Below are 27,669 nucleotides of genomic sequence, written 5' to 3' on the forward strand. Positions count from 1 at the left end.
GATTGACTGAAATTCTTACTCATATATCTACTCAATGGTATCTGATAGCTAGCGATTTAATTGCCTGTAAATTATAACTCAATTGTATGCTGATCATACATCTCTTTATGTATATGTGTATATATGTATACATATACACATGTATATATGTATATTATCTATAACATATATAATTTTAATGTAGTGAAATTGAGTGCTTTTACTGATAAAGAAATTAAAGCTATTAATCTAAATTTAAAAAAAAAAAAAAACTTGTGTTTTGACAGTACTTGTCAAGAAGCAAAGTGGTTCTGCACAGAAGCATTATGTCCTGGAAGATGTAAAGTAGAAGGAAGCTCATTTACAACTTTTGACGGTGTTTCATATGAACATCCTGGAAACTGTCACTTTTTAGCTGTCCATGTATGTGGAAACTTAAAATATTTTAAAAGAACTGATACTCTTTCATTCCTGATGATTTCAATTAATTCCTGATAGAAGTGCAAACATGACCTTAATTTTGAATTACAAATATAATTTACCTAAGGTTATTGATTAATTCTGTTATTTTTGTGGTAGAGAGCTAGACCTGGATGCAGAGAACCTGACACATATGCAATCTGTGAACCTATAAAGTCATTTAATATCTCAATGCTTTATGTCTCTAAAAGTATAAATTATTCATTTTTATTAGTAAAGGAAGTTTATTCACTGGAAATTTCTTATAATGATGAAATCACAGATCAAGTATCTATTGTTATGAAAATACACAAGAGAAAACATCCTAACAGGGAGACAGCTACTTCTGCAGGAGAAAAATGTTATAAATATGTGAGCAGCTGAATGGCATTATCATGCCTTTTGTGAGCTGAGATGTAAAGTGACTGGCTGGAGCAGTGTTATCCAAGCTAAAGAATGCAAGAATGTAGGCAGAAAAACAACAACAACAACAACAAAAAAAAAAACAAACCCTTGAAGTCAAAGCTTATTCCCATTTATGTTTGCTTTCTATTTTGTTAATATAAACAGCTAAATAATTGTCTGAATATAGGGTCTACTCAAATTAAATGGAAAATGTTGACTGCCATGAATTGCTAAGAAGCATAATGTAGTAAGTAGAAAGCTAGAGTTGGAAACGGGAGAATATTCATTAAGTCTTTTCTCTAACATATATTGTTGTGGTGGTCCTGGACAAATCACTCAACCCCACAGTAACTTTTAAAGAATTTAAATTGCAAAGAAGCTGCTGACCTGCAATGTTAGAAACCATTTCCTCAGCTAGGAATATCCCAATATCCCAATATCAATTGAAATAGGTTCAATCTTTATTCCTTTCCAAAATTATTGAGATCATTATTTCAATTTTTAGTGCAATTTTAATATTCAGTTTGTATAAGGATATACCAAGTGTTAAAATGTCTAGCTAGCAATCTTTGAAGCATGTTTGTAAATATCTTTAAAATAAACCTTTCAGTTTGAGATAAAAATATCCACCTTTTCTTTGGAATAACAGAAATGATTTAGTAATTCTTTGGTCGAAAGTTTTCTTTCAAGAATTAAGGGATGAAACTCCCTGGTCTGTTTTTTGGAATGTAAGAGAAATGCTTCCAGAATATTGTGGAGGACACAATAGGGTAGTAGACTTACACATTGCTTAATTTCTTTAGGAAAGAATATAAACCCTCAAGACTTTTCATTTGAACTTGGACATATCCCTTTCATGGTAGAATCAGAATTAGCACTAAAGTATGGCATAGTTCTATCTTCTCAGTATTAAACTCTCATGGTAGTAAAGTAGCATCTCTAACACCTATATTTTTTTTAATCATGGTGAAAGGGATATATAATGACATCATGTAACAGATAATTCTTTTTTTCAATTACATTATTTTAATAGGATAAAAATTGGTCTATTAGCATTGAACTTCGTCCATGTCCAAGTGGTCAAACTGGAACATGCTTGAAAAGCATCACCCTTCTTTTAAATTCAGTAAGTAGTAAATGATTATAATGAAATAAATTCAGTAAGTATCCAGTTATCATAAATAGAATGAAAGTAAATCTAATTCATTTGATTGTATTCCTCTGATCTAGAATGGGAAATGCTTATTTATAAACAACTTAATTTTATATTATTTATTATTTAATGCTTATTAAGCAATAGTGTAAGCAACATTGTATGATAATAGCAGCTAGGCTTAGTAGAGTCTTCCTTCTTATGGGTAAGGGCCTTTGCCTTATTTCTTTTGTATTTTGAGAATTGTCCCTTAAATATAGTAAGAAGTTAAGTTACAAAGTTTTGTTGAATGTGAACCCCTTGAGAACAGAAACTTTCTTTTGTTTCTTTGTAAGCCCGGCTTGGCTTTGTTGCTTGGCACATACTGGGTAATCACAACTTTTTGATGTACCAAAAGTTGTTGAGAGAAATGTAAACTGCTTAAGAGAATATGCATTGAAAGTGCTTTAAAAATATTATTTATACCTAACAAAAATTCTGATCATTCTTATTTATTCATTAAATCATATAATCCTAAGATCCCCTGGAAAACTATACAATGAGATTCATCCTATGTATAATTACTATAAAAGAAAATTTTCATTTTGGCAATGTACTTGTAAGAAACAAATATGAATTCCTTTAAGATGTTCTTCTATACAGACTTTAAAAAAACAAACTTTATGGATATCTTTTTAAAAGTTATTGTCATTTTCTGCTATATAACCCTATCCCAAAGAACATTCCATCATAATAGAAAAAACAGTAAAGTAAAACCAACCCCAAAAGCTACCTTGCATATTAGCTTAGATTAAAAATAATCCAAATGAACTATTCCTCTAATTAGTTTAAATAAAACATTATAATTATGGTATAAAAATATTGCAGTTCAGATTTTTGGAAATATGTTCCAAAAGAAACCACTTTTGTAAATTCATAGATTTATTAAGCTTCTGTTATGTTCAATGCACTGTGCTAGGCACACAGACACAAAATTAAAAGTAAGTAATAAATAAGCAGTAGACTTGCAGTAGACTGTAAACCATAAATTAATGTGCATGTTTTAATAATGACATGGACATTAGTCTCTTTCAGCTGACAAATATCTATTTAATAACGATGGTAGTGTCACGAACAACAAGATTAAAAGGCAAGGCTATTATTATTCAGGTAAGCTGAATATTTGTATGTAACAAATATATGAAAATTCAAAGTAAAATGATGAAACATCAGATCTTTTCATGATTGTTCTTTTTCATTTGTTAACAGATACAATTAAAATTTTTAAAATATCTTCCTCATACCTACAAGTAGAGACTTCTTTTGGATTAAAAATGCAGATACAAATTCATCCTGTTATGCAATTGTATATTTCTATGCCACCCAACAAATTCACAAACACATTAGGTAAGTCCTCACAAGAACTATTTTCTTTCTAAAGAATTCAGTGTAAGAAAAAATGTTCTTTTCCATTTGTCATTTTATTCACGATAATCAAACACAAAACTCCTTCATTTCTCAAAAAGCAGAAAAAAAGGAAGACCTGATTTTGTCTTAATCTAACAATTAAATGTTAGACCATTCAAATGTTAGACCACTTTTTGAAAAATCTGCACAGTTAGCTTTTTAAAAATAATATTCCTCTATTGTAAAAATAGTATTATTATTATTATAATTTCACAAATGTAGTTTATTCCACATATGTTTATAAAGCACTTGCTCTTCATATGACACTGTGTTGGGTCCTAAAGATAAAAGAAAAAAAATGAAACAATACCTTCTTTTCAAGGAACAACTGGACAAATGCAACATGAACAAAGAAGATAGGGAAATGCAAAGTACACACACAATCACACACACACACACACACACACGGACAAAAACAGAGATACACAGAGACCAATACAAAGAGAAAGAGAGAGACAGAGAGAGAAAGTAATTTCAAGAATTAGAGAACAGGAGAAATAGGAAGGACTTTCTCTAAGAAACAGCTTCTGAACTATGAGTTGAAGAAAGAAAGTTATTCTGAGATGTATTTGAGGAGGGTATAGATTCCTGATATAGGAAATAGACTTTGTAAAGACAGAGGGTGAGAAATAGATTTTATTTTATAGAGAATAGTTAGTAGACCAGGGCCCTGGACCAGAGTGTGAGTGAAGGGAAACAACATGAGATAATACTAGAAAGGTAAGTAGAAACCAAAATGAGAAGGGCTTTAAATGCTAAGAGAATTTTGTATTTTATCCTAAAGGAAATAAGCCATTGTGGAACATTTGAAAGTAAGCAAATTTTCATTCTTTACTGTATTTGACAATTTGACAAAAAAAAGCACTTAATTGTCAAGAATATATCAACTTAATCTATGTATGATGAGTTTTGTGATTTTAAAATTTACTTCTTTTGTCTGAAAAAAGTCTGCTTCATTATTTCAAGGGAATAAAATGGTATTGAAATGTCATTTTTCATTGGAAATACTAAATATTAGAAAGAGCTATTTTAGGAACTGTTGTTGTTATATTTTTCTTTCCAACTTCTCAGACAATGCTAAGTGTGTATGTATTGTAGTGGTAATAGTAATAGTAATGGTAATAATAGTAATCACAATGTATTTTTACTAAATTGAAGTATAAATTTCAACTACACTATTATTTTGACTTGTGACATTTCATTTAGGTTTTTAAGATACTAGTAACTTATTTTATAGTAATCAATTTCTATAATATCTGATCTGACCTATATAGAATTGTATAAATAGTGAAAACATGATTCAAGAAAGTTGAATTTTTAAAAGATTTTATTTTTTAACTTATACGACTTATGCCATAGGACTCTGTGGATCTTACAATAACAAAGCAGAAGATGATTTCTTGTCAAGTCAGAACATGTTAGAAAAGACACCTCAGATTTTTGCTGATTCATGGGAAATGATGTCTTGTCCCAAAGGAAGACCTTCTTCATGTACAAGCATAGAAAATGGTAATATCTAAAGGATCAATATTTTAAATTAACATGAAAGTACATTGTTGTATCTGTAACTACAAAGCTACCAACTGTCCCCAGTAACAAAATCAGTTCCTGATTTTATTCTCAATGATGTTTTCTAAATTGTCCCAGTTCAAAAGAAAAAGATTGGTCAAATCCCTGTTGTATAAATGCAAGAAAGGAATAAAGAATGTCTTTGATTTTACCAAAGTAAATATTTCGAATTCATGTCAGTAAGCTTAATCATTACAGTATCTCTTCTTTTCCTTTCATTCTTTCATCTCCTCCCAAATGTTCATATTCTTATAGTTATTTTAACTAACTTCTAATGCTACAATGAAAAAACTGAGAAATAAAAGAGTTGCCCAAACTCACAAAGAAAGTTAACATTCAAATGACTATCAGAACTAGGACTAGAATCCAGAACTCTTAACTGTGTATAGTTTATTTCCATTCAACCATCTTTGTCCTGAATTTTAAGGATACTAAACTTTAAATATAGAATTTGAATATAACTAAAATAAATATTAACATAAAATATGCTATCTCCAGTGTTAGGACCTCTTGAATTTATTATCTTTGCATTCAAACTCTAGATCTTCCCTTTTATTGACTGTGTGGCTTTAAGCAGGCTATTTAATATCCCTGAGGTCTCAGTTATTTCACCTGTAAAATGAAGATCATGATCCTTACACAAGCTTACAACATCTTTGAATGAAAAATATAAAGTAGATTTCACCATCATCATCATGTAAACTATATTTTGGGATTAAAAAATGCTTTTCTTCAAAAATTACCTTTTCTCAGTTCAATCTACTTTATCTTTGTTTTCCTTTTTAAAGATTGATAATTTTTGAAGCAAAAAAGACAATAACAAATACTTTTTCATTTCTTTGGAAATGTTGGAATAAGGCAGCTTGGTGCTGGATCTTGTGTCAGAATCTGAGTTTTAATTGTGGCTCTAGCACTAATTGGGTAACTTGAGATGAATCAATGAATCACTTCTACTTTCTAGACCTCAGTTCCTACAACTGTGAAATTATTGATTTGTACTAGAAGCTCTCTAAAGTTCTCTTATTCCTTTAAATATGATTGAAATCCTGAAAAAAATCACTGCAAAAAAATGAGTATTAACTGTGATGGTAAACTTAGAATGTAATTAAAGGAAAAAAGAAAGATAGCCATTTGATAGAAAATTGAGCAAGGGTTTATAAAGTCATAACAAATGACTATAGAGTTTCACAGATATTTCTTTGACAGTGACCTTTATTTGTTATATTCTGGCAGCAGCATTATTTATGTGGAACAGGAAAAGCCTTTTTTAGGAATGTTAGGTTTCAATGTCTGTTTGTTTTATCATCTCAATTGAATTACAACTAATATTTTGTGTATTAATTATTTCCTTCTTTCAAAATTCAATTTTATTTTATTTTCAGTTCCAAACTCTTTACATATCCCTTTAATATTTCCATTCATTGAGAAACCAAGAAAAACAAAACCTATTATAAATATGTTGTTGTTGTCGTGTTCAAATTTTCAATCATATTCCATTCTTTGTGGCACTCTGAGGTTTCCCATTTCCTTCTCCAGTTCATTTTACAGATGAGGAAACTGGGGCAAACAGGGATAACTGATTTACTCAAATCACACAGTCTGAGGCTAACTTTAACTCAAGAAAATGAGTATTCCTGACTTCAGGCTTGACTCTGCATCTGATGTGCCACCTGGCTCTATATACAAATATGTATAGTTATGCAAAATACTTACAAAAGTGAACTCTGAAAAGAAAAGAAAATGGGTTCTATCTTTCCTTCATGTCCATCAGCTTTCTCTCTGGAAGTAGATAGCAAGTTTTGTTATGAGTCCTTTGAGTTATGGTTGGTTGCTGTGTTCAGAGTTCTAAGTCTTTAAAAGTTTATTATTTCTATAATATTGTTGTTAGTCTATAAATTGTTCTCTTGGTTCTGCTCACTTCACTTTACATCGCTCCATATAACTCTTCCTGTGTTTTTTCTGAAACCATTCTTTTCATCATTTCTTATAGTACAAGAGTATTCCATCACCTTCGTATATCATAACTTGTTCAGCCATTCACCAAATGATTGGCAGCTTCTCAGTTTCTGATTCTTTGCCATCACAAAAAGAACTGTTATAAATATTTTTGCACATATGAGTGCTTTTCCTTTTTCTTTGTCCTTTTTGGAATATAGACATCGTAGTATTATCACTGAATCATGCACAGTTTAATAAATTCTGAGATAGAGTGTCTGAATTAGTTCACAACTCAACCAACAATGTACCTGTTTTCCAACAGCCACTCTAGCATTTGTCATCTTGTCAATTAATCAATCTGATGGATGTTAGGTGACATCTCAGAGTTGTTTTAATTTTTATTTCTCCAATAATTCATGATTTAGAGAATTTTCTACTTGGGACTGATAACACTCTTCCTCTATAAACTGTTTATTCACATCCTTTGATCATTTGTCAATTGAAGAATGACTTTTATTCATGTAAATTTAGCTCAGTTCCCTGTATTTCTTAAAAACAAAACTTTTATCATAGAAACTTTATGCAAATATTTCCCCTCAATTTCCTGCTTCTCTTCTAATTTTAGTTACATTGGTTGTGTTTGTGCAAAACTTTTTCATTTTATTTAATCAAAACTCTGTGTGTATGTCTGTGTCTTTGTCTATCTCTGCCTCTATCTCTGCCTCTCTATCTCTGTGTGTCTCTCTCTGATTCTGTCTCTATCTCTCTCCTCCTTTCTCCCTCTTCTTTGGTCATGAACTCTTTTCTTCTTTGTAGATCTGACAGACAATTTCCTCCATGTATCTTTAATTTGTTTGTGATATCATATGCAAAAATCATGTATCCACCTTGAACCTGTCTCGGTAAAAAGTATGAGTTGTTCTGTCACTAGTTTCTGCTACACTACTTTCCAGTTTTCACAACAACTTTTGTTGAATAGTGAGCTCTTACCCTAATATCAGAGACCCTGAGGTTTATTAAAAAGCAACAAACAAAAAATATGCTCATTTGTGTCTGCATATTATGTACCTTAATTCTTTCATTGATAAATCCCTCTATATCTTATTCATTGTCAAATTATTTTGATGACTACAGCCATTTAGTATAGTTTCATACCTGGTACTATCAGTCCACTTTCCTTCTTTCCTTTTTTTATCATTAGTTCCCTTGATATTTTGCCCCAGATGAATTGATAGTTTGATTGTAAGGTACTGAATATAAGTTTTATAATTATTTTCCTTTAGTTAGGATTTAAACACTTGGGTTTAAATCTGGCCTCTGATATTCCTTAGCTTTATCATCCTAGAAAATAAATTTAACTTCTTTTAATATCAGATTCTTATCTATAAAATCTATAATAATAACTATAGTATTTATCTCACATATTGTGAGGATCAAATGAGATTGCTGATATACTCTATAAATCTTAAGGAACCAAATAAAGGTCTATTAGTTATAGTAAAATATTTTTACCATAATGCTTTCAGCAATGAACTATTATTGGTATTGATTATCAATTTCCATAAAATGCATTTATCTGAGAAAGTCCTATATACTCATTCTTTATTTTCCTCAGAAAAGTTTGCTGACAAGAATTGTTTGATTCTTACTGATCCAAGTGGGCCTTTTGCTTCATGTCATTCTATTGTGGACCCTAGATCCTACCAAGAGGTGGGTGTAGTTTAAACCTTTAACATCTCACTATTTGTGAGAAATTTTAATTTATAGTAAACAGGCTTACTCTAAAGTAACTAGTGTGGAATATTTTTAAAAGATAAAAATTGAAGAAAGAATAAAGCTTTGATTTATCTAGATATTTCATTTTAATTTGTATAAATATTCATTATAAGGATTGCACTTTCTCATTGCTAACCAAATAATAGGCTAAGAAGAAAATCTCCACATGAGGAAATATTTAGATATACATAATTTGTATATAATAATTTGTAAATGAATAAAAGGATCAACATTTTTCAATAAAACCAATAAATATTTTTTCAATAAAAATTAATTATGCCCCTATTTTTATCAGGTACTATGCTAGGGAAACAAAACAAGAATGAAATAAATCCTTTCTGCCCTAAAAGAGCTCGTATTTTATTGCAAGAAAAAACATGCACACAGATGATAAATTTGTGTTCATGTGTATAATAAATACAAAGTAATTTCCTGAAGAAGTAAACTGTTAATTAGAGTAGAATCTGGATATCTATATGAAATAGACTGGAACTAGGATTTGAAAAAACATAGCAATTTTATGAGTTAGAGGCAAAGAAGAAGTCAGAAAGAAAGCCAATCTATGCAAGAGCATAGCTATTTAAATATATTAAATCAGAGAATTTTTTTTTGGAAAAAAGGACCTTAGAGCAAGAAAAAGACTTTTGAGATTGTCTGTTCCAAACCTTGCATTTTACAGAATAGGGAAATTGAGATTCAAAAAGATTAAATTATTAGTTCTTAAAATAAAATTAAATGTAGAACTGAAATTAGAATTCAGATTTATGGACGTTAAGTCATTATTACTTTGTTACTTCTATTATACAATGGTATTTATCTTTTTCTTGCTTTAAAGAAATGTAAAACATTCACTTGTTCTTGTGAAAATGTCCAAGATTGCTTATGTACAGCAATGGGAAACTATGTAAAAGCATGTGCTGAGAATGGAGTATACATAAGTGGATGGAGAAAGGGCCAATGTGGTGAGCAAACTTTAATTTTCACTGTTCCCATTTCATCATGATTATATCTATTTTTCCCTATATATCTTTACAAATGTATTCTTAGTACTTTTGGATGTTCCTTGAGAACATCTTTCAGTTTTATTTTTATCTGAAGTTAATATTTCCAAATGATAGTCATAATTGAATAAATATTTGGTGATTCAATGAATGTGATGCTGAGTTAGTATTTTACCTTTAGATTATAATAAGGGCAAATCTATACCTAATCAGAGTTGTACTGGAGTTAGCTCATACTAGTTTATAAGAGATAATTATTAAATTTTCAAAATGAGCATATCTGCCTTAGAGAACAAGTCAGGGGTTGATTTTTTTTTATTTTGTTTTAAGAAAGTAATAGAGAAACTGTTAATCATGCAGATTAAATTTAAAAGTGTTTTCCATACACCTCTTTTTTTGAGAACTGGTTGTTAAACATTTATCAGCATATCCTTGGACATACCTCATTTTGAGAAAATCAAATATAGAAACAATTTATGAAATGATTCAATAAAGGGCTGATTACTCATTTTACAAAAATATTCTCTGCTTCATGAAAAAAATGAACTATTTATTTTTAAACTATGACTGACAAAATGTGAATTTCACACAAATTTTCAAGAGCATATCTTCTGCATAAAAGTTCTTAATTATAAAGAAGACTAATGATGTCCTAAGATAAACAACTATTATTTATTTCTATAAAACTGCTACTTTTTTATTGTTTTTGTGAATAGAACAAATTTGTCAAAATGGCCTGGTCTTCAAATACAATGTAAAAGCTTGCAATAGTTCTTGCCAATCATTATCAGAGAGAGATAAGAGTTGTGATGTACAAGATGTTCCAGTTGATGGATGTGGCTGCCCTGATGGAATGTATCTTAATAGTGAAGGATCTTGTGTCCTGAAAACTCACTGTGACTGTTACATAAATGATGAAATTGTGAAACCAGGCAGAATTGCTTCCATTGATGGCAATGTATGGTATGTAAAACACAATATGATGGTTTTAATAGTGGAATCTAAGAATTATACCCTATTGCTCTTACTTGGACAAAACTATCAGAAAAAGATTAGTTTTTTGCTTAGAGAAGGATTTTATTTATATCTAAAAGTTTATTTAATATGCCTAAAATTAGCATTGGCCTAAAATTAGCATATTAGAAATCTCAACTTCTTATTTGGGCTTATTCTTGTCAACATTTAGCTTATTTAAGATAAGACAGTATAATGTACTAAAAAGAATTTCAGCTCTGGAGTAAAAGGACTAGAATTGAATCTTTCGTTGCCACTTGGGTGACTTGGGAAGTCCATTTAGTTCCTCTAGGACTTAATTCATTTATAAAATGAAAAAAAATCAATTAAGTGATCCCTAATGTTCCTTCCAACTCTAAACATCATTGACCATTGGATTCCAAAGGCTTTAAAGATTCCTTTGAAAAAATAATAAAGTTATTTTAAATACCACCATTTCTGTCTAGTATACCGATATATTTAAAATGAAATGTTTTAACTGTGCTTTTAACACAGAACTAAGTGTGATGTGATAGGGGGCAAACTATTTCATCACGAGATTTTTCCCTTACACAATATGAACATACCTGTAGAAGGTAGGATTTTAGTTGCAATTTAAAGGAAGACAGGGAGGTCAGTAGTTGGGGTGGAGAAAGGAGAGAATTTCAGGCATGGGGGATGGTTAGGGAAAATGTCAGGAGCCAAGAAATGGAGTGTCTTATTTATATAATATCATTATCACTTCTAGCAAGATTTGGCCATAGTAATTCTTAACGGATAGAAAGATAATAATAATTTTTAAAAAGCTAATTTCTTAATTTTGGAAGAACTTTTTCTTTACTATTTAAAAAAACATAATATTAGCCCTATTCCACTAAATAACAAAGTATTTGGTTGATTTCTACTCAATTACTTTTCACATTCCTTCAGTAATATCAGATCATACAGGGCTATTTATGCTACTAAATTTTTTATCAAGTTTTCTCAAATTATCTTTAAGGTTTTGAGTAGTCCAAGCCTTCAATTTTTTGTCATTTATTTCTTTGACTTTTATTGACTTTGATTTTGACTAAATGCATCATAACAACCTGATGTTAATTCTGTAAGTGCTGTGGTCAAAATGTTCATTAATTCCTGACAGGCCTTTATAATATTTGAGAACGTGAAGAGCACACTATATCTGCCATGCCTTTAATTTGCAGGCTCTCCTGCCCCCATATCTTTATTTTTGACATGAATAATTAGTTAGACTTTTTAGGGATTATCATCATCATCATCACTGATCATCATTATCACCATTATTATTTCATTAGTTTGGTCAAACAATAGCTGTTTATTAAGGGACCACGAAGTATTATATGATGTGTAGGTTTTTATTGTATTTCTTTATTCATTACCAGTATCTGCAAAGATGGGACTCTTCATTGCCAGGACCCAATTGAGAATATCTCAAGTAAGTCAATTAATCAACATTTATTAAGTATCTACTGTGGACCAGGCACTGGGGTAAGCACTAGGTTACAAATAAAGGCAAAATATAGCCTCTGCCCTCAAGAAGTTTACAATCTAATGAGGGAAATAACCTGCCAACAAGTATACACAAACACAGCTATATGCCAGATAAATAGGAAATAATTAAGGATTGAGGAAGATTATCTGTAGAAAGTAGAATTTCAGTTGTGATTTAAAGGAAGACAGGGAGGTCAGTAGTTGGGGTGGAGAAGGGAGGACAATCAGGAAAAATGCCAGGAGCCAAGAAATGGAGTGTCCTATTTGTATAACATTCAGTATCACTGGATGAAAGATATGTCAGGGAACAAAGTGTAAGAAAACTGGAAAAGTAGGAGGTACTATGTGTGTTATGAGGAACTTTGAATGCAAACAGAGTAATTTGTATTTGGTCCCAAAGGTAGTAGAGATCCACTGGAGTTATTGAGTAAGGGCTTTAGGAAAACCATTTTAGTGGCTGGATGGATTGTAATAGAGAGAAACTTGAGACAGGCAGAGCCAGCAGCAGGTTATTGGAATAGTCTAGGTATGAGGTGATGACTACCCATTACCAGGCAGGTAGTAGTATTACAAGAGAAAAGGGGGGCAAATTAGAGAACTATTATATAAGTGAAATCAACAGGATTTCAAAACAGATAGGATATGGGGACTGAGAAATAGTGGAGTCCAAGATGACTGCTAGGTTATGAGCCTGAGGAACTGGAAGAATGGTTTTCTATAAACTTAGGATGCCCACATTTTACTAAAAAAACCTGAATGAAATCCTTTCTAATCAACATTATTTCTTTTTTATTCTAGAAAATTGTACTGGAGGAGCTGAATATGTGAACTGCAGTGAACCAAATGCACAGCGAAGACAGGACAGAACATGTAGCTCTCGGAATATACCTAATTTTAATGTAAGTAAATGGCAAGTGCTAAATGCTAAAATATTATAATAATTCAGAAACTCAAACATTTGGAAAATTCTTTATTAAATTACTTTATTTGGAAGGAAAAATAGTCTAACCAATGAAGCCAAATACACTATTATATATTTTATATATCTCCTAATCTATATTAAATAAGTGTGATTTGATAATAACTTCTTTGGGAATGATTATTTATATTCCTTTATATAGGAGGACATTCCCTGCAGACGTGGATGTTTCTGTCCTATAGGAATGGTTCGGGACTCAAAAGGAAACTGCATTTTTCCTGATGACTGCCCATGTTTTTTTGGTGGATGGGAATATGACCAAGGAAGTACTACAACAGTTGGATGCAATGAATGGTGCATATCAAACTATCACTTTTCTGGAGGGATTGGGGGGTGGGGTGGGGAGAAAGTTTTTGTATTTTGTGGTTTAAAAAATATGTGGCTTATTTAAGAAAGGGAAAAGATAAATATTTTTTAATCTTAGTCATTTAGGACTAAGACTAAATTATTGGCAATTTTCATTTTTAAAATGTATTCACAAGAGAGAAAGAAGCAAAGAGGACATGCAATGATATTCCTACAACTTTATAAATAAATATACCAATTTCTTTGTTCTTTCCCCTATAAATTAATATATTAATTTTCTTATAATTATTATAAATATATAATACAAATATTACATTATTATAAATGCCATATTTGTATCTTTTTTAGTACTTGTATAAAAGGATCTTGGAACTGTACACAAAACAAGTGTCAAACATCCTGCCATATTTATGGGGATGGACATGTTAGAACCTTTGATGGAAAAAGCTACAGCTACGATGGTCTCTGTCAGTATTCTTTTGTTGAGGTAATTATAAATATCTTATTAAAATCTCTTAATCTTTATCAAATAGACATATTCTGTTTTTAAACTTTGAGTTTACTTTTGCTTCAAAGTGTGCAATTTATATAGCTATAGATATCTGCTCCTTGATATTGTTATAATATGTACGATAATGAAAATTGCACCGGATTTATAATTAGAGGACCTAGTTTAAAATTTTGGCTCTGCCATGTACTAACAAACAAAAGCCACTTTACCTTTCTGTGTCTCATTTTCCACATTTGTAAAATAAGAAGGATCAGACTAGTTGATTTCTAGGTTCCTTTACAACTCTATATTTTGTATTCAAACATTAAACTTTTACATTATTTGTAAGCAATTTTATGGATTAGTCCCATTGAATGTCTAATTCTATACATATTTTGATGAGACATTTATCTATGTAAACTGACAAGAAATAAGTAGTCCCCCAAATTATAGAGCCATATATGTCACGCACACGCGCGCACACACATATATACACATACACAATCTCAACCTGGGAGATCAGAAAAGTTATAAGGATTAGAATTATAAAAATGTTATAAGGATTTTGGGGGAAAGTGGAAATGAAGTTATTTTCTAGAGAATAAAGTTGGAGTTTGTATACCTAAAAGAAGCTAATTTGGAGGAGAAAGTGGAGTGAGTCATTTAAAATAATTATTAAAGTTAAAATTTCATTGGAAACATTGACAATTAAAGCTAATCACTGTAGATTAAATGTTTTTGATAGAAAAGTTTGTAAATTGTTAAAATTGTAAATTGTTTATTTTAGGATTATTGTGGTCAAGAATATGGAACATTCCGAGTTTTAACAGAAAGTGTTCCATGTTGTGAAGATGGACTTACATGTTCAAGAAAAATAGTAGTTGCTCTAAAGGTACAGTATGACTCTTATTCACTTACTTTTACTTTGATCAGTCTAGAAAATAACTAACTGAAACTAATATAACCTTAAACCTTTTTTTCTCATTTATAGGACCAAAATGTTGTCTTGCATGATGGCAAAGTCACAGCAGTCAAAAATTCAGAAAGTAAAGGATGTGAACTCAATACAACCGTATACTCTATGCATACTGTTGGTCTGTACTTGATTTTGAAATTTGAAAATGGATTAATCCTGATTTGGGACAAAAATACAAGAGTATCTGCTATATTGGATCCAAGCTGGAGTGTATGTATATCAATAATATGGTATTTATGAGGAAGCACAGTAGTTTCTGATATTAAAAGATAGTTCCAACAATGCTGATAGGAATAGGAATACTGCTAATGTTTGAATCTTAGTGTTAATTAAGGGGAAATAAAACTTCCTTACTTCTATTTTCATCTTAGGGGAAAGCAATCTGTATCATCAGGGCAGAGAGAGTCTGGCAAAAGAAATTGTGAGATAGCTTGATTTTAGTCTAATCTTTCCAAATTAATGGTAAGATTTTCAGTTACATGTATTTGTGTAATATTCCTGTAGTTAGAAGGAAACCATTTACATATTATTTTTTTAACTTTTGTGTGGCTTGCACACAATTGTAAACTTGTTTAGAAACTTGAATTGTAAAGACTGATAAAATTCAATATTGATTTCTGTTATCATATGACTATTCTGAATTACACATAGCACTTTTCCCCCCTTAAATTGCAGCAGCTTTCTGTTTAAAATATCCTAATTTATTATTTATTTTGATATTCTTTTCTTTTGTAAATTTTGAGTTCCAATTCTTTTTCTTTCTCCAAGACCCTCCAATACCCACCAAGAAGGCAAACAATATGACATCAATTATGCATGTGAAAAGATGCAAAACACATTTCTATATAAAGCATTTTTTAAAAAGCAAGAGAAATAAAGTGAGAAAATTATGTTTCAATTTGCACTTAGAGTTCAAAAGTTCTATCTGTGGAATGGGGTAGTATTTTTTCCTCATGAATCCTTTGAAACTGTCTTGGATCATTGTACTGATGAGAGCAATTAAGTCTTTCACAGTTGATTACTATTGCATCATTGCTGTTACTGTGTATAATACTTCTGATTCTCTCACTTTACTTTGCATCAGTTCATATAAGTCTTGCTGTATTTTTCAGAAACTAACCTTTTTGTCATTTTTTATAGCACAATGGCTCTCCATCACAAACATGTGCCACAACTTGTTCTAATTGATGTATTACTTATTGATTTCTAATTCTTTACCACCACAAAGATGACTGCTATAAATATTTTTGTACATTTGGGTCATTTTTCTTTTTCTTTGATTTCTTTGGAAGTGGTATTGCTGCATCAAAGGCTATGCACATTTTTATAGTCTTTTGGACATAGTTCCAAATTGTTCTCCAGGATGGTTGTATCAGTTCACTATTCTACCAGCATTGTATGTGCCTATTTTTCATTCACACCCTCCTACATTTGTCATTTTTGACAAATGTGGCAAGAGTACTTCAGAGTTGATTTAATTTGCTTTTATCTATTTAATAGTCATTCAAAGCACTTTTTCATATGACTATAGACAGCTTTGAATTTTTTTCTGAAAAATGCCTGTTTATGTACTTCACCATTTATCAATTGCAGAATGGCTCTCATTTATATGTGTGTGTGTGTGTGTGTGTGTGTGTGTGTGTGTGTGTGTGTATAACTCAGTTCTACAATCACCATATATTTGAGAAATGAATTTTGATTTTCAAAGAAACTTGCTGTAAAACTTCTCAACATTATTTTCATTGTCTATGATATCTTTTAGGATAAAATAATTTCCTTGATTATCTTTTTAAATTGTCCATTTTGACTTTTCCTTTGTCTGAGTTCATCATTGTTATTCCTGTCTTTTTTTCCATTTCGTTGTATATATTTTCTCCCCTCTTTGAACCAATTTCAATGAGAGTGAAGTTCAAGCACTCCCTGTCACCTTTGCCATTTCCTCCTTCATTGTAAAAACTCTCTTTTGTGTACCTCTTTTAAGAGAAAAATTTCCCCATTTTACCTCTTTCCCCCCCATTTCCCAGTGTATCCTTCTTTTTTCCTTTTAATTTTTTTGGAAGTCATTTCAACATAATCAATGCATACCTATGCTTTCTCATTATATAAACTCCTTTTAACTGCCCTGATAATGACAACGTTCTTAGGAGTTAATTACATGTATTAGTTTCCCATAGAGAAGTAAAAAGCTTAACTGTACTGCATTCCTTATGATTATTATTTCATGCTTCTATTTGAATGTAAAATTTTCTATTCAACTTTGTTCTATTTTTTCATTAGAAATGAGTGAAAAGTCCTCTATTTTATTAACTATCCAATATTCTCTTTGTAGGATTAAACTCAATTTTGCTGGGTTGGTTATTCTTGCTTGCCATGTTTGCTTTCTGGAATGTCATATTTCAAGTCCTCACCTTTAACATAGAAGCTGCTAAATCTTATATTATTCTAATTATGGTTCCATGATTTTTGAATTGGTTTTTTCTGGCTGCTTGTAATATTTTCTCTTTGACTTGGGAGCTCTGGAATTTGGCTATAATACTGGAAATTTTCTTTTGGGGATATCTTTCAGGAGATTATTGGTGGACTTTTTCCATTTCTATTTTACCTGCTGGATCTAAGACATCTGATCAGTTTTCCTTGATAATTTCTTGAAAGATGATGTGTAAACTTTTTATCATGTTTTTTTAGGAAGTCCAATAATTCTAAAATTATCTCTCCTTGATCTGTTTTCTAGATTAGTTTTTTTTTCAATGAGAAATTTCATATTTCATATTTCCTTTCATTCTTTCATTCTTTTGACTTTGTTTTATTGTTTCTTGATGTCTTATAGAGTCATCAGTTTCTACTTGACCAGTTCTATTTTTAAAAAAGGTTTTTTCTTTAAGGAATTTTTTTTGCCTCCTTCTGCTAAGTGCTCTCTTACCATCTCTTAAGAAAAAATGTTTTATTTTTCTCAATTTGAAGACCTTGTTCTTTCCCTTTTTCAAAAAAAAAAACAGATGTTTGCTCATTTTTCTAGTTTATTTCTTCATTTAGAGCTTTATGTTAAAGTTGGGCTCTGTTCACGTGGGATTGGGGAGACCAAATCCCAAGCTTCAAAGTTTTTTGGTGCTTCTTTTTCAGAGCTAGTTCTGGGGGTCCTCAGGTTTTTGGTACTTCCAAAGTGGTATGATCCTGGGAGAAATATGGTCACTGCTCTCTTGGTTTGTGCTCTGTTCTTTACCTGGGGTGGGATCCTTGCATCTTGCAAGTACTAACTATCCTCTTGGTCTTGGAAATGTGGCTAGTGCCCCTGCTTCCTTGTGTACAACTACCAGCACTCTTCTTCATCTTGGAACTGTGACCCAGAATAGCATATGGGTCATAGAATTGCCAATCAGGACCAGCTATAACCAGTGTCAGCAAAAGATGCCCTGGAATTTCTTTCTGACTAGTTGTCTGACTCCCTTAACATCTCTGGGCTGATGGTTGTTAAAGCTGCTAAAGCTGCTATTTAATTTCTGTTGCTGACAACATGTGTTTGGGCTTTGGATAGATTTCCACCTCAGTGTCATATATTTCTCCTGCTGACCTTTTAAATTCTCTAAGACCAGGAAAATGTCTCACTCTAAACTTTTGTTGGTTTCGCTATTCCAAAACTTGATTTAAAGTATTATTTTGAAATTGTTTGGAAGGGATGCTGGGAAATTTCAGGTGGGTGGCTACTCTTAATCCCCCTGTCTTGACTACATGGTAACTTACTGGTAAAGTACAATTATGATATCTGCATCTGCAAGAGCTCTTCCATTTTTAATGTACTTTTAATGCAGGGGAAAGTATGTGGTCTATGTGGAAATAATAATGGAGATCTCAAGGATGATTTCACTACAAGGCATGCATCAGTAGCTGTTGGAGCATTGGAATTTGGAAATAGTTGGAAAACAAGTCAAGAGTGTTCAGACACAGTGGTTCAAGCTTTTCCATGTGATTCTAATCCATATTGTAAAGCATGGGCTTTAAGAAAATGTGGAATCATCAGAGATAGTACGTTTAAAGACTGCCACAGCAAGGTAACAACTTCATCATTCTGTTATTTACAAAATGTCCTTCCTGGTTGCAGAGAAAACTCATATACTGTGTGCTGTTTAGGTCGATCCTGATGCTTATTATACAGCATGTTTGGAGGAAGCCTGTGCATGTGATATGGAAGGAAAATACCTTGGGTTCTGTACTGCTGTGGCCATGTATGCAGAAGCTTGTAGTGCAGTTGGAGTTTGTGTCTCTTGGAGAAAGCCAGACCTTTGCCGTAAGCAAAATGAAAGACTGCGGTAGCCAATATAACAGCATTTTACATAGAACTGTTCTGCTGGGGAGGGGGGAGGGAGATTTTTTTTTAAGATTGTATAACTAGAAATGTCACCTGTTTGAGTAATTAGTTGTTTTTGTGAGAACATTTTGACAGTGATCCAGAATACCTGGATATCAAGAAACAAATACATGTCTATATGAATACATACATACATATATGTGTGTATATGTATAATATATATATATATATACATATATATCATATCAATAAGCACTCTTTGTACTTCTGTAGATAATACTATTACTTAGTAAAGTCCTGGATCTCTGAATCTCTATCATAAGTAGTGAATTCCATTTCATTTCATTAAAAGTTAAAACTATTAGAAAGCTTTTTACATAATTCAATTCATTAAACACTTATTGAATGTCTATTGGAGGCCCAGTCCTGTGCTAAGCTTTGGGAATATAAAGAAAAATATAAATTTATTTCTGCCTTCAAGTTGCTTACACTTGAGAGATACAAATTGTACAGAAATAAATATAGTCATACAAAACAATTTCAAGAGGGAAAGAGAGGTAATGACTGGAAAATCTAGAAAGGCCTAATGTAGGAAATAGCATCTGACTTAGTCTTGAAAATTCTTTGAGTAATAGGAAACACATTCCAGATTGGGAAAGTGGGAGAGAGTGGGAGGGAGAGTTGTGCAAGAGCATAAGGCAAAAGATACAATATCACGTACAATGAGTAGCTAGCAGGTCAATTTGAATAAAATGGAGACTAAGTTTAAAAATTGTGCTTCTAATGGTCAAGAAATTATAGTTTTTGTTCTGGTCAAAGGAAAGTTCAGTTTTTCAAATGATAAGTCTTAGTGCAGTTTTAAGCAAAACTTAGAAACATATTTAGAACATCTTATATTTACCCCATGTGTTATCTTAAAGATAATCTTTATTTAGAAAATAAAGGCAGAGGAATCAAGTAGGAATGAATGAATGAAATATTGTATAAATTCATTATCTTTTTCATATGAAAACTTTTTTGAAAAATCTATGAAAAAATGAAAGATTAAAGTTATCTTTCCACATATGAAAGTAATTCAGCATAATTCAATTACAGCTGTCTATTGTGATTTTTACAATGCTCCTGGTGAATGCAGCTGGCATTATGAGCCCTGTGGAACAGTGAAAGCAAAAACATGCAAAGATCATCTTATTGGACAAAAATTTGCTACTCTTTTGGAAGGTAAGGAATTTTTTGATAAATTTCTGTGGAACATAAAGAAGTCTTGCTTTATAAACTGTAAGGTACTATAAACAATTTATTTACAAAATCTATTTTGCTCATTTCCTAACAAATAATGGTTAAAAAATAAAAATATCTTTTGCAATACAATGTTAGCATTTGTGTAACATATTAAGATTTGCAAAATGCTTTATGTACACTATTCTTTTTAATTTCCCAACAATCTTCTTGAAGGAAATGCTATTATTGTTTACATTTTACAGATGAGGAAACTGAGGCAGAAAGTGTTTGAGACTCCAGATTCAACATTCTACCCATTATACCACCTGTCAAATGGATGGATTTTGCCTTTAATAAATTCTTTAAGGGAAACAAAAAAATAAAATAGCCACACTTTTTTGTGAGAGAGTGATACAACTCAAAATAAAACAAGTTTATATCAAGAATTCAAAAGCCCAACATATCCAGAATATGAAATGGGCTTATTAAACCTTCAAGCAATTGTTTATATCTTCTATATCTCCATCTATAATAACTGCTATTCAGAATGATGATTCCATCATACTTCTAGAATCAATCACAAAAGAATATGTTCTCTGTTGCAAGAATTTTGAAAGCTCATTAGTGATACTGGAAATGAAAAAAAATTAAATTATAATTTTATTATTCTATTAATTGAAGCTTTGTAGGAAAGATTCTGAGTCCTGTTGCTTTTATAAATTCTAATATATGTGAAGTCTTAACATCTTAATATCATCTGTATTTGGCCATGGAATAACTAACTTTACCTAATAAATTTATACATGGTGATATCAATAGAATTGCAATTAATTCAATAATTTTCATATACAGGTTGCTATGCTAAATGCCCTGACAGTGCCCCCTATCTGGATGAAAACACCATGAAGTGTGTCAAATTATCAGATTGCAGCTGCTTCTACAATGATGTAATACCAGCAGGTGGAATGATTGAAGATGAATGTGGAAGAACATGGTACAGTGCCTATTATTTTTCTAATACTCAATTCTCCATCTGAAATTTTAATTCAAAAGTAATGCACTGAATACATTTGGAATAGGACATAGAGTGATAGATTTGGTGTCAGAAGACTTGACTTTGAATCCCTCCTTTGATATTCACTACTTCTTTTGACAGTGGTTATGTTTCTCCATGATTAAATAAATGAGTGATTGTCAGTATTGGTGTATAGAATTCTCATATAAATGAAATCTCAGATCTTTGATGTGTAGTACAGACAAATGCATATCATTTTCAATTATAATATTCATTAAACCAAATGGCAGGTTTTTAAAAAAATAAATTATTAGTTGTGTATCTCTTGAATATTTATATCATCTCATCTGGATATAACTTTCTTAAATATAATTTTATAGTGATAAATACTGGAGACATTTCACAAAAGTCTGTTAGTTAAACACATCATATTCCAAACTTTATATGATACTAATAAGGCTTCAGGGAAGCAAATCGAATAGCTTATATTTTATCACAGTCAAAAGACAGAATGGTGTTGAAAGGTGAAAATGCAGAAGTTAAATTCATGTCCTGCTCTTTATTTTAAACTCTCTTTTTAATAAGGAGCATCCATGAAATAATTAGGAATCTTATGTAGTGTAATTGTAGACGTGAATTGTAAATTGTGGTTTTGTTTCTTCTTCAGTGGTAAGAGGAAACTATTGCTGGTATTTTGAGGGTAGAGCCTTCAATTGTATTTCAATATTAGGCAAAAGTTATTTTTTGACTGTAATTTAGAAGTGAAAGAATATATATTCTAAAAGTCTATTTTTGTGAGGAGGAATTTTAATTATCATTCTTATTTTTTTAATTTAACTTTCAGTTTTTGCATAGCAGGACAATTACAGTGCAATGGTGAGTAATTGCATTTTTTTTTCCAATTGGCTTATGAAAGAATAGATGATGAATTTTCCCCATCAAAAATTCATACATTGTAGAAAATATGCACACTATCCAACCCATTGTAAAAACAAAATTTAAAAGTGGACATGCACATGATTTACAATATATCTCTGCTATCTCCTTGCCATTGCTTTGTAGTCTGCTTCCCAAAGCCATTTTCCTTTCTAGCTTCCTTCTTTTCCTTTATTCTGGGTAGTTGACACATGAATTGCTGCTGAAATGAATTCCTACTACCTAGGATCTCCCCTACTGGACTATCTCTGGAAGCCATGATGCAAAAGCTGTGAATCTGATTATCAATCAAAGTATTCTAAAATGTGAATAGGGAACAGCATAGAAAGAGTGACCAAGTCCACAACAGAGTCATTTAAGAGTGACATGCAGCCATGTGAACAAATGTTTTGATATCTTCCTTACTTCTGTGCTACTCCTTGTTTATTTTCTGCTGAGCATAGAAAATTTCATTTCTAAAAAATTAAAAGAATAAAAATGTCATGGCAGATACAGTTTCTAAACCTGAAAATAATATTTTTTCATTGCTTTTAATTGCTACTTTGTGATTATTACAGAAGCTACTACAAGTCCTGCTTTGACAAGTTCAGGTAAATGCTTCATATATTTATATCTAAGTACTTTTCAGTTTGCTATTGCACATTCTTTTTTTATAAGAAAAACCAAAGTGATGAACAATTTGGAACAGTCAATGTACTGAAAAAAATTATTAAGTAATATATAAAAAGAACTGGGAGAGATGATAAAGGATCACTACATTTTGTATATTTAAAATATGTGATATCTACCTTCCATATTTGATTTCTAATTAGAATTCAGAATTTGGCTTAAAAATGTGAACCCTAGTGGAATGAAACAGAGAAATGAAAGTTTCCATTGAAGAAAACTTTGTTGAGTTATAAAACACCAGAGTGCAATTTTATAGTACAGAAATAAAAGCAATTGACAATTTTTCCCCTAAAAATTTATTTGGTTGATTTTTCTTCTATAGGATTATTTCAATTATGTCCACACAATCTTTTTTCAAATTAATTTGTCAGAATGTAGTTTTAAACTTAAATAGATCTTTGTTCAAATCATAGCATACAGACCAATAAGATTTATAGAATGTTACTTTGTATAATATTATGTATATATGTTATATATACACATATATAACATATATACAGAATAGATTGTTATATTTATGGATGATTGCTATTGGAAGGAATATGAATAAATAGGAAAATGAGTAAATATCAGTAAATAGGAATGGAAATTAGAAAGTTTGAGATTTAGTTCCAATTTTGCTTTTCACCAATTTTACTACAACATGCTTTATAAAGTTTTAGTGAGAAGAACTAAAAATATGATTTGAAAATTTCAGAAATTATTGAAATATCGATTTTGAATTCAGTGAGGCAGTGTGACATAATACAAAGAACTCTGAATTTGCAATTAAAAAACCCAAGTTTAATTCTTTGCTTCAGTAATTATTGGCTATGAGACTTCAGGCAATTTGATTAATTTGTCTAGAATAGACAATTTCTCAACTTTAACTTAAGAATCTATTGTATTGTTAGTAATGATTTCAGTTAAAAGCATATTCACCAGTCTAACAAAAAGCTGAATTTTTTTTTAGTATCTGATCTTTGAAAACTAGTAAATAGTTCCAATGTTGGCTATATGATTTTTAAATATTGGAAGCTATAAAAATATAAAATTTTTAAGATACCCATCTGAAATGCAGTTTTTAAGGTAGAATTTTTTTCTTTCCCTTTCAGAAGGGCAAAGACCACGTTCAGATATTTATTACTAATATTTCTCTATACTATTTTATAATCGTGGCATGACATATTCAAGTAATTTCCTTTCTAAAAGCATTTGTTTTCCTAAGTAGTCTATACTTCAGGAAGTAGTACAACATTAAGTACCAAATCAGGTAAAAACTGATATGAATAGAAATACTTTGTAGCTGACATGCCCAGATAAACTGAGTCAACCATAATTTTTAGGAATATTTCCTGATATGGTATTGATTTCCTGATATAGTATTGATCTATTCACTTTTTTTCATTAACTAAATTATAGCAAAAAACAATTAAGACCTCTTTCAAACTAAGATTATAGTGAAGAGAGTTTCCTTTTAAAAAGTTGTCTATACTTTAGATATCTATATTCCCCTACCTCATTTTGAAGAAAATGACTATTCTAGGAGTTGCTATATTCTCAGAACATTATAATTTTCTATTAATTAACATCACAATTAGCCATTTTAATCATGAAATTTGAAGTGAATATGGTACCAAGTATAGTGTTATTTGCAATGTTGCAAAAAAACCAAAAAAAAACAAAAACAAAAACAATAAAAAAAAAAAAACCCTGGTTGAGTCAGTGGATAGGTAGGTAGATAAATAAATATGGATATATATGTGGAGAAAATTGAAGGGAAATGGACAGGGATATACCTATTTCTCAGTGACTCTGGTACCTTTACAAAGGTATTATTATTATACATATATATTAATACATAAAAACTTGATAGTTAAAAGCAAAAATATTAAAAATATCATGTTCAGATTATAATTCAATAAAATCATATTTAATGAGTACACCAAAGAAATATAGATTAAAAACTAATTGGAGATTAAACAATCTAATTTTTTAAAAATGGGTGGGTTAAAGAACAAATCATAAAAACAATCAATAATTTCATTAAAGAGAATGACAATGAGATAACATATCAAAACCTATAGGATACAACAAAAGCACTGATTAGAGGAAAAATTATATCTTTAAATGCTTATATCAATAAAATAGAGAAAAAGCAGACTAATGAATTGAATATGCAGTTTTTAAAAATTATTTAAAATCTCCAGTTAAACATTAAATTGAAAATCCTAAAAATTAAAGGTAAGATTAATAAAATTGAGAGTAATAAGAAATCCTACCAAATTAATTAATAAAACTAGGGTTTATGGGAGAGGGAAATTAATAAAACAGATAAATAATTTGTTAATATAATTTTTAAAAGATAAGAAAATCAAATCACCAGTATTAACAATTAAAACTGTGAATATCCTATTAACAGAAGTGAATTTAAAGCAATTATAAGAAGTTTATTTTGCCAATTATATGTCATACTCCTTTTATGAAATACTATGTTAAACCAAGAAGAGTTAAAATAGAAAAAAATATATATATCAATTTCATTAATAAATATGGATGCAAAAATCCTAAATAAAATACTAGGTAAAAGATTATACTACATACAAAGATATACATTATTATCAAGAGTTATACCAGGAATACAGAATGGTTTAACATAAGGAAAATCTTAACATTATCAATAATAATATAAAATCACAAATTTGTAAATAACAAAATCGTGTCAATAATTTTTAAGATCACGTGATTTTATCATTAGATGCAGGAAAAGCTTTTGATAAAGTTCAACATTTATTTCTATTAAAAAACACTTGAAAATACTGGTCTAAATGGATTTTTTCTTAAATTGACAAAAAAATTATTTAAAACCATCAGCAAGTATTTGAAGCTTTTCCAGTAAGATTAGATCTAAAATAAGGCTATTCATTGTCTAAAATAAGGCAACTTATTCAATATTGCATTAAAAATCTTGGCAATAACAATAAGAAAAGAAAAATGAAATCAGAATAAGAAATGAGGTAATAAAACTATCTCTTTTGTAGATGATATGATGATATGCTTATAAAATCCTATATAGGATATAAAATCCTAAGTACTAAATTAAAAAGTTGAAACAATAATTTTAGTAAAGAAGCAGAATATAAAATATAAATCTACACAAATCACCTGCATCCCTCTATATCATAAACAAAACTTTATAAGAAGAAATAGTAAGAGATGGGTATCTTTTTGAAGAACAAAAAGTCAAGAATATCCATAGGAAAAAATGAAAAAAATTAAAGGAAGGAGGTTGAGCAGTATCAGATCTTAAACTATATAATAGTATAATCAAAACTATCTCATATTGGCTAAAAAATGGAAAAGTAGATCAATGGAAAAGGGTAGACATACAATTTACAGCAGGAAATAAACATAATAATCTTGTATTTGACAAGTGTAATGATTCAAGATTTGGGGATAAGAATTCATTATTTGGTTAAAATTGTTGAGAAAGCTGAAAAGTAGTATGACAGCTACTGAGCATAGGTCAATATCATATACCATTTACCAAGAAAAAGTCAAAATGGATTTATTACCTAGAAATAAAAGAGAACAAGAAAATTAGAAAAAATGGAACATATTACTTATCAGCCTTATGAATAAGTGAATAATTTATAAATAAAGAAGAGGTGAAAAGCAAAGTAAGGTATAAAGTGAATGATTTTGATTACATTAAATTTTAAAAGGTTTGTACAAATAAAATAAATATAACCAATATTAGAAGGAAAGCAGAAAATGGGGGCAAGGATTTATGACAGCTTATCAGATAAAGGTCTCATATTTAAAATATGTAAAGAATTTTGTCAGATCTATAAGAATATGAATCATTCCCCATTTTGATGAATGGTTAAACAACATGAAGAGGCAGTTTTCCAATGAAGAAATCAAAACAATTTATAGTCATATGAAAAATGTGCTAAATCATTATTGATTAGAAAAATTCAAATTAAAGCAAACTTTAGATATCATTTAACAACAAATATTGGAGGGGGTATGGAAAAATTGGGATGCCAATTCACAATTGGTAGAACTGTGAACTGATCCAAAACTATTTTGAAGAACAATCTGGAATCATGCCCAAATAATTATTAAATTACCTATGCCCTTTCATCCAGCAATAACACTGGTGGGTTTATTTCCAAAGATGATTAAGGAAAAGAATCTAACTATTCCCAAAAGGTAGATCGGGGTCAGGTTGTAAAAAATTGTAAATACCAAAAGGAAAAATTTGTATTTGATCCTAGAAGTTGCAGAAAACCCCTGGAGTTTGAGGACAAAGTCAAACCTGTGCATTAGGAAAATTATTTTGGCTGGATTGCAGCCAAAGAAAGATTTGAGAGTAGGGCACTAATAAGGAAAAAGTTCACAAGTGCATAAACTAAGGTGGTGATTATGTAATAGTGAGAAAGCAAGAGAAATAAGAAATGTCGTGGGGTTAGAAACAAGATTTTGCAATCAATTTTAAGTGAAATAAATAATATATAATAATATAGTATTTACGTAAACAATAAAGTATTCATACTTAATA

The 27,669-nt window shown here is 30.3% G+C and overlaps 1 protein-coding gene across 1 annotated transcript in view; it reads left to right on the forward strand.

Annotated features, from left to right (window-relative positions):
- The window catches only part of MUC19 (mucin 19, oligomeric), a 45,476-nt gene that overhangs the window by 12,232 nt on the left and 5,575 nt on the right, over positions 1-27,669 (forward strand). Inside the window, exons 9-28 of the mRNA XM_051962437.1 lie at positions 267-402; positions 1,877-1,969; positions 3,061-3,145; positions 3,245-3,382; positions 4,802-4,951; positions 8,565-8,659; positions 9,561-9,687; positions 10,443-10,689; positions 12,120-12,172; positions 13,027-13,127; positions 13,350-13,501; positions 13,862-14,000; positions 14,791-14,895; positions 14,995-15,189; positions 18,786-19,025; positions 19,105-19,261; positions 20,378-20,503; positions 21,356-21,497; positions 22,363-22,394; positions 24,334-24,375. Coding sequence (XP_051818397.1) covers positions 267-402; positions 1,877-1,969; positions 3,061-3,145; positions 3,245-3,382; positions 4,802-4,951; positions 8,565-8,659; positions 9,561-9,687; positions 10,443-10,689; positions 12,120-12,172; positions 13,027-13,127; positions 13,350-13,501; positions 13,862-14,000; positions 14,791-14,895; positions 14,995-15,189; positions 18,786-19,025; positions 19,105-19,261; positions 20,378-20,503; positions 21,356-21,497; positions 22,363-22,394; positions 24,334-24,375 — 2,555 coding nt within the window. The remainder of the gene's footprint in view (positions 1-266; positions 403-1,876; positions 1,970-3,060; positions 3,146-3,244; positions 3,383-4,801; positions 4,952-8,564; positions 8,660-9,560; positions 9,688-10,442; positions 10,690-12,119; positions 12,173-13,026; positions 13,128-13,349; positions 13,502-13,861; positions 14,001-14,790; positions 14,896-14,994; positions 15,190-18,785; positions 19,026-19,104; positions 19,262-20,377; positions 20,504-21,355; positions 21,498-22,362; positions 22,395-24,333; positions 24,376-27,669) is intronic.

The sequence above is a fragment of the Antechinus flavipes genome, chromosome 5 (genome assembly GCF_016432865.1).
Source record: "Antechinus flavipes isolate AdamAnt ecotype Samford, QLD, Australia chromosome 5, AdamAnt_v2, whole genome shotgun sequence".
Lineage (NCBI taxonomy): Eukaryota > Metazoa > Chordata > Mammalia > Dasyuromorphia > Dasyuridae > Antechinus > Antechinus flavipes.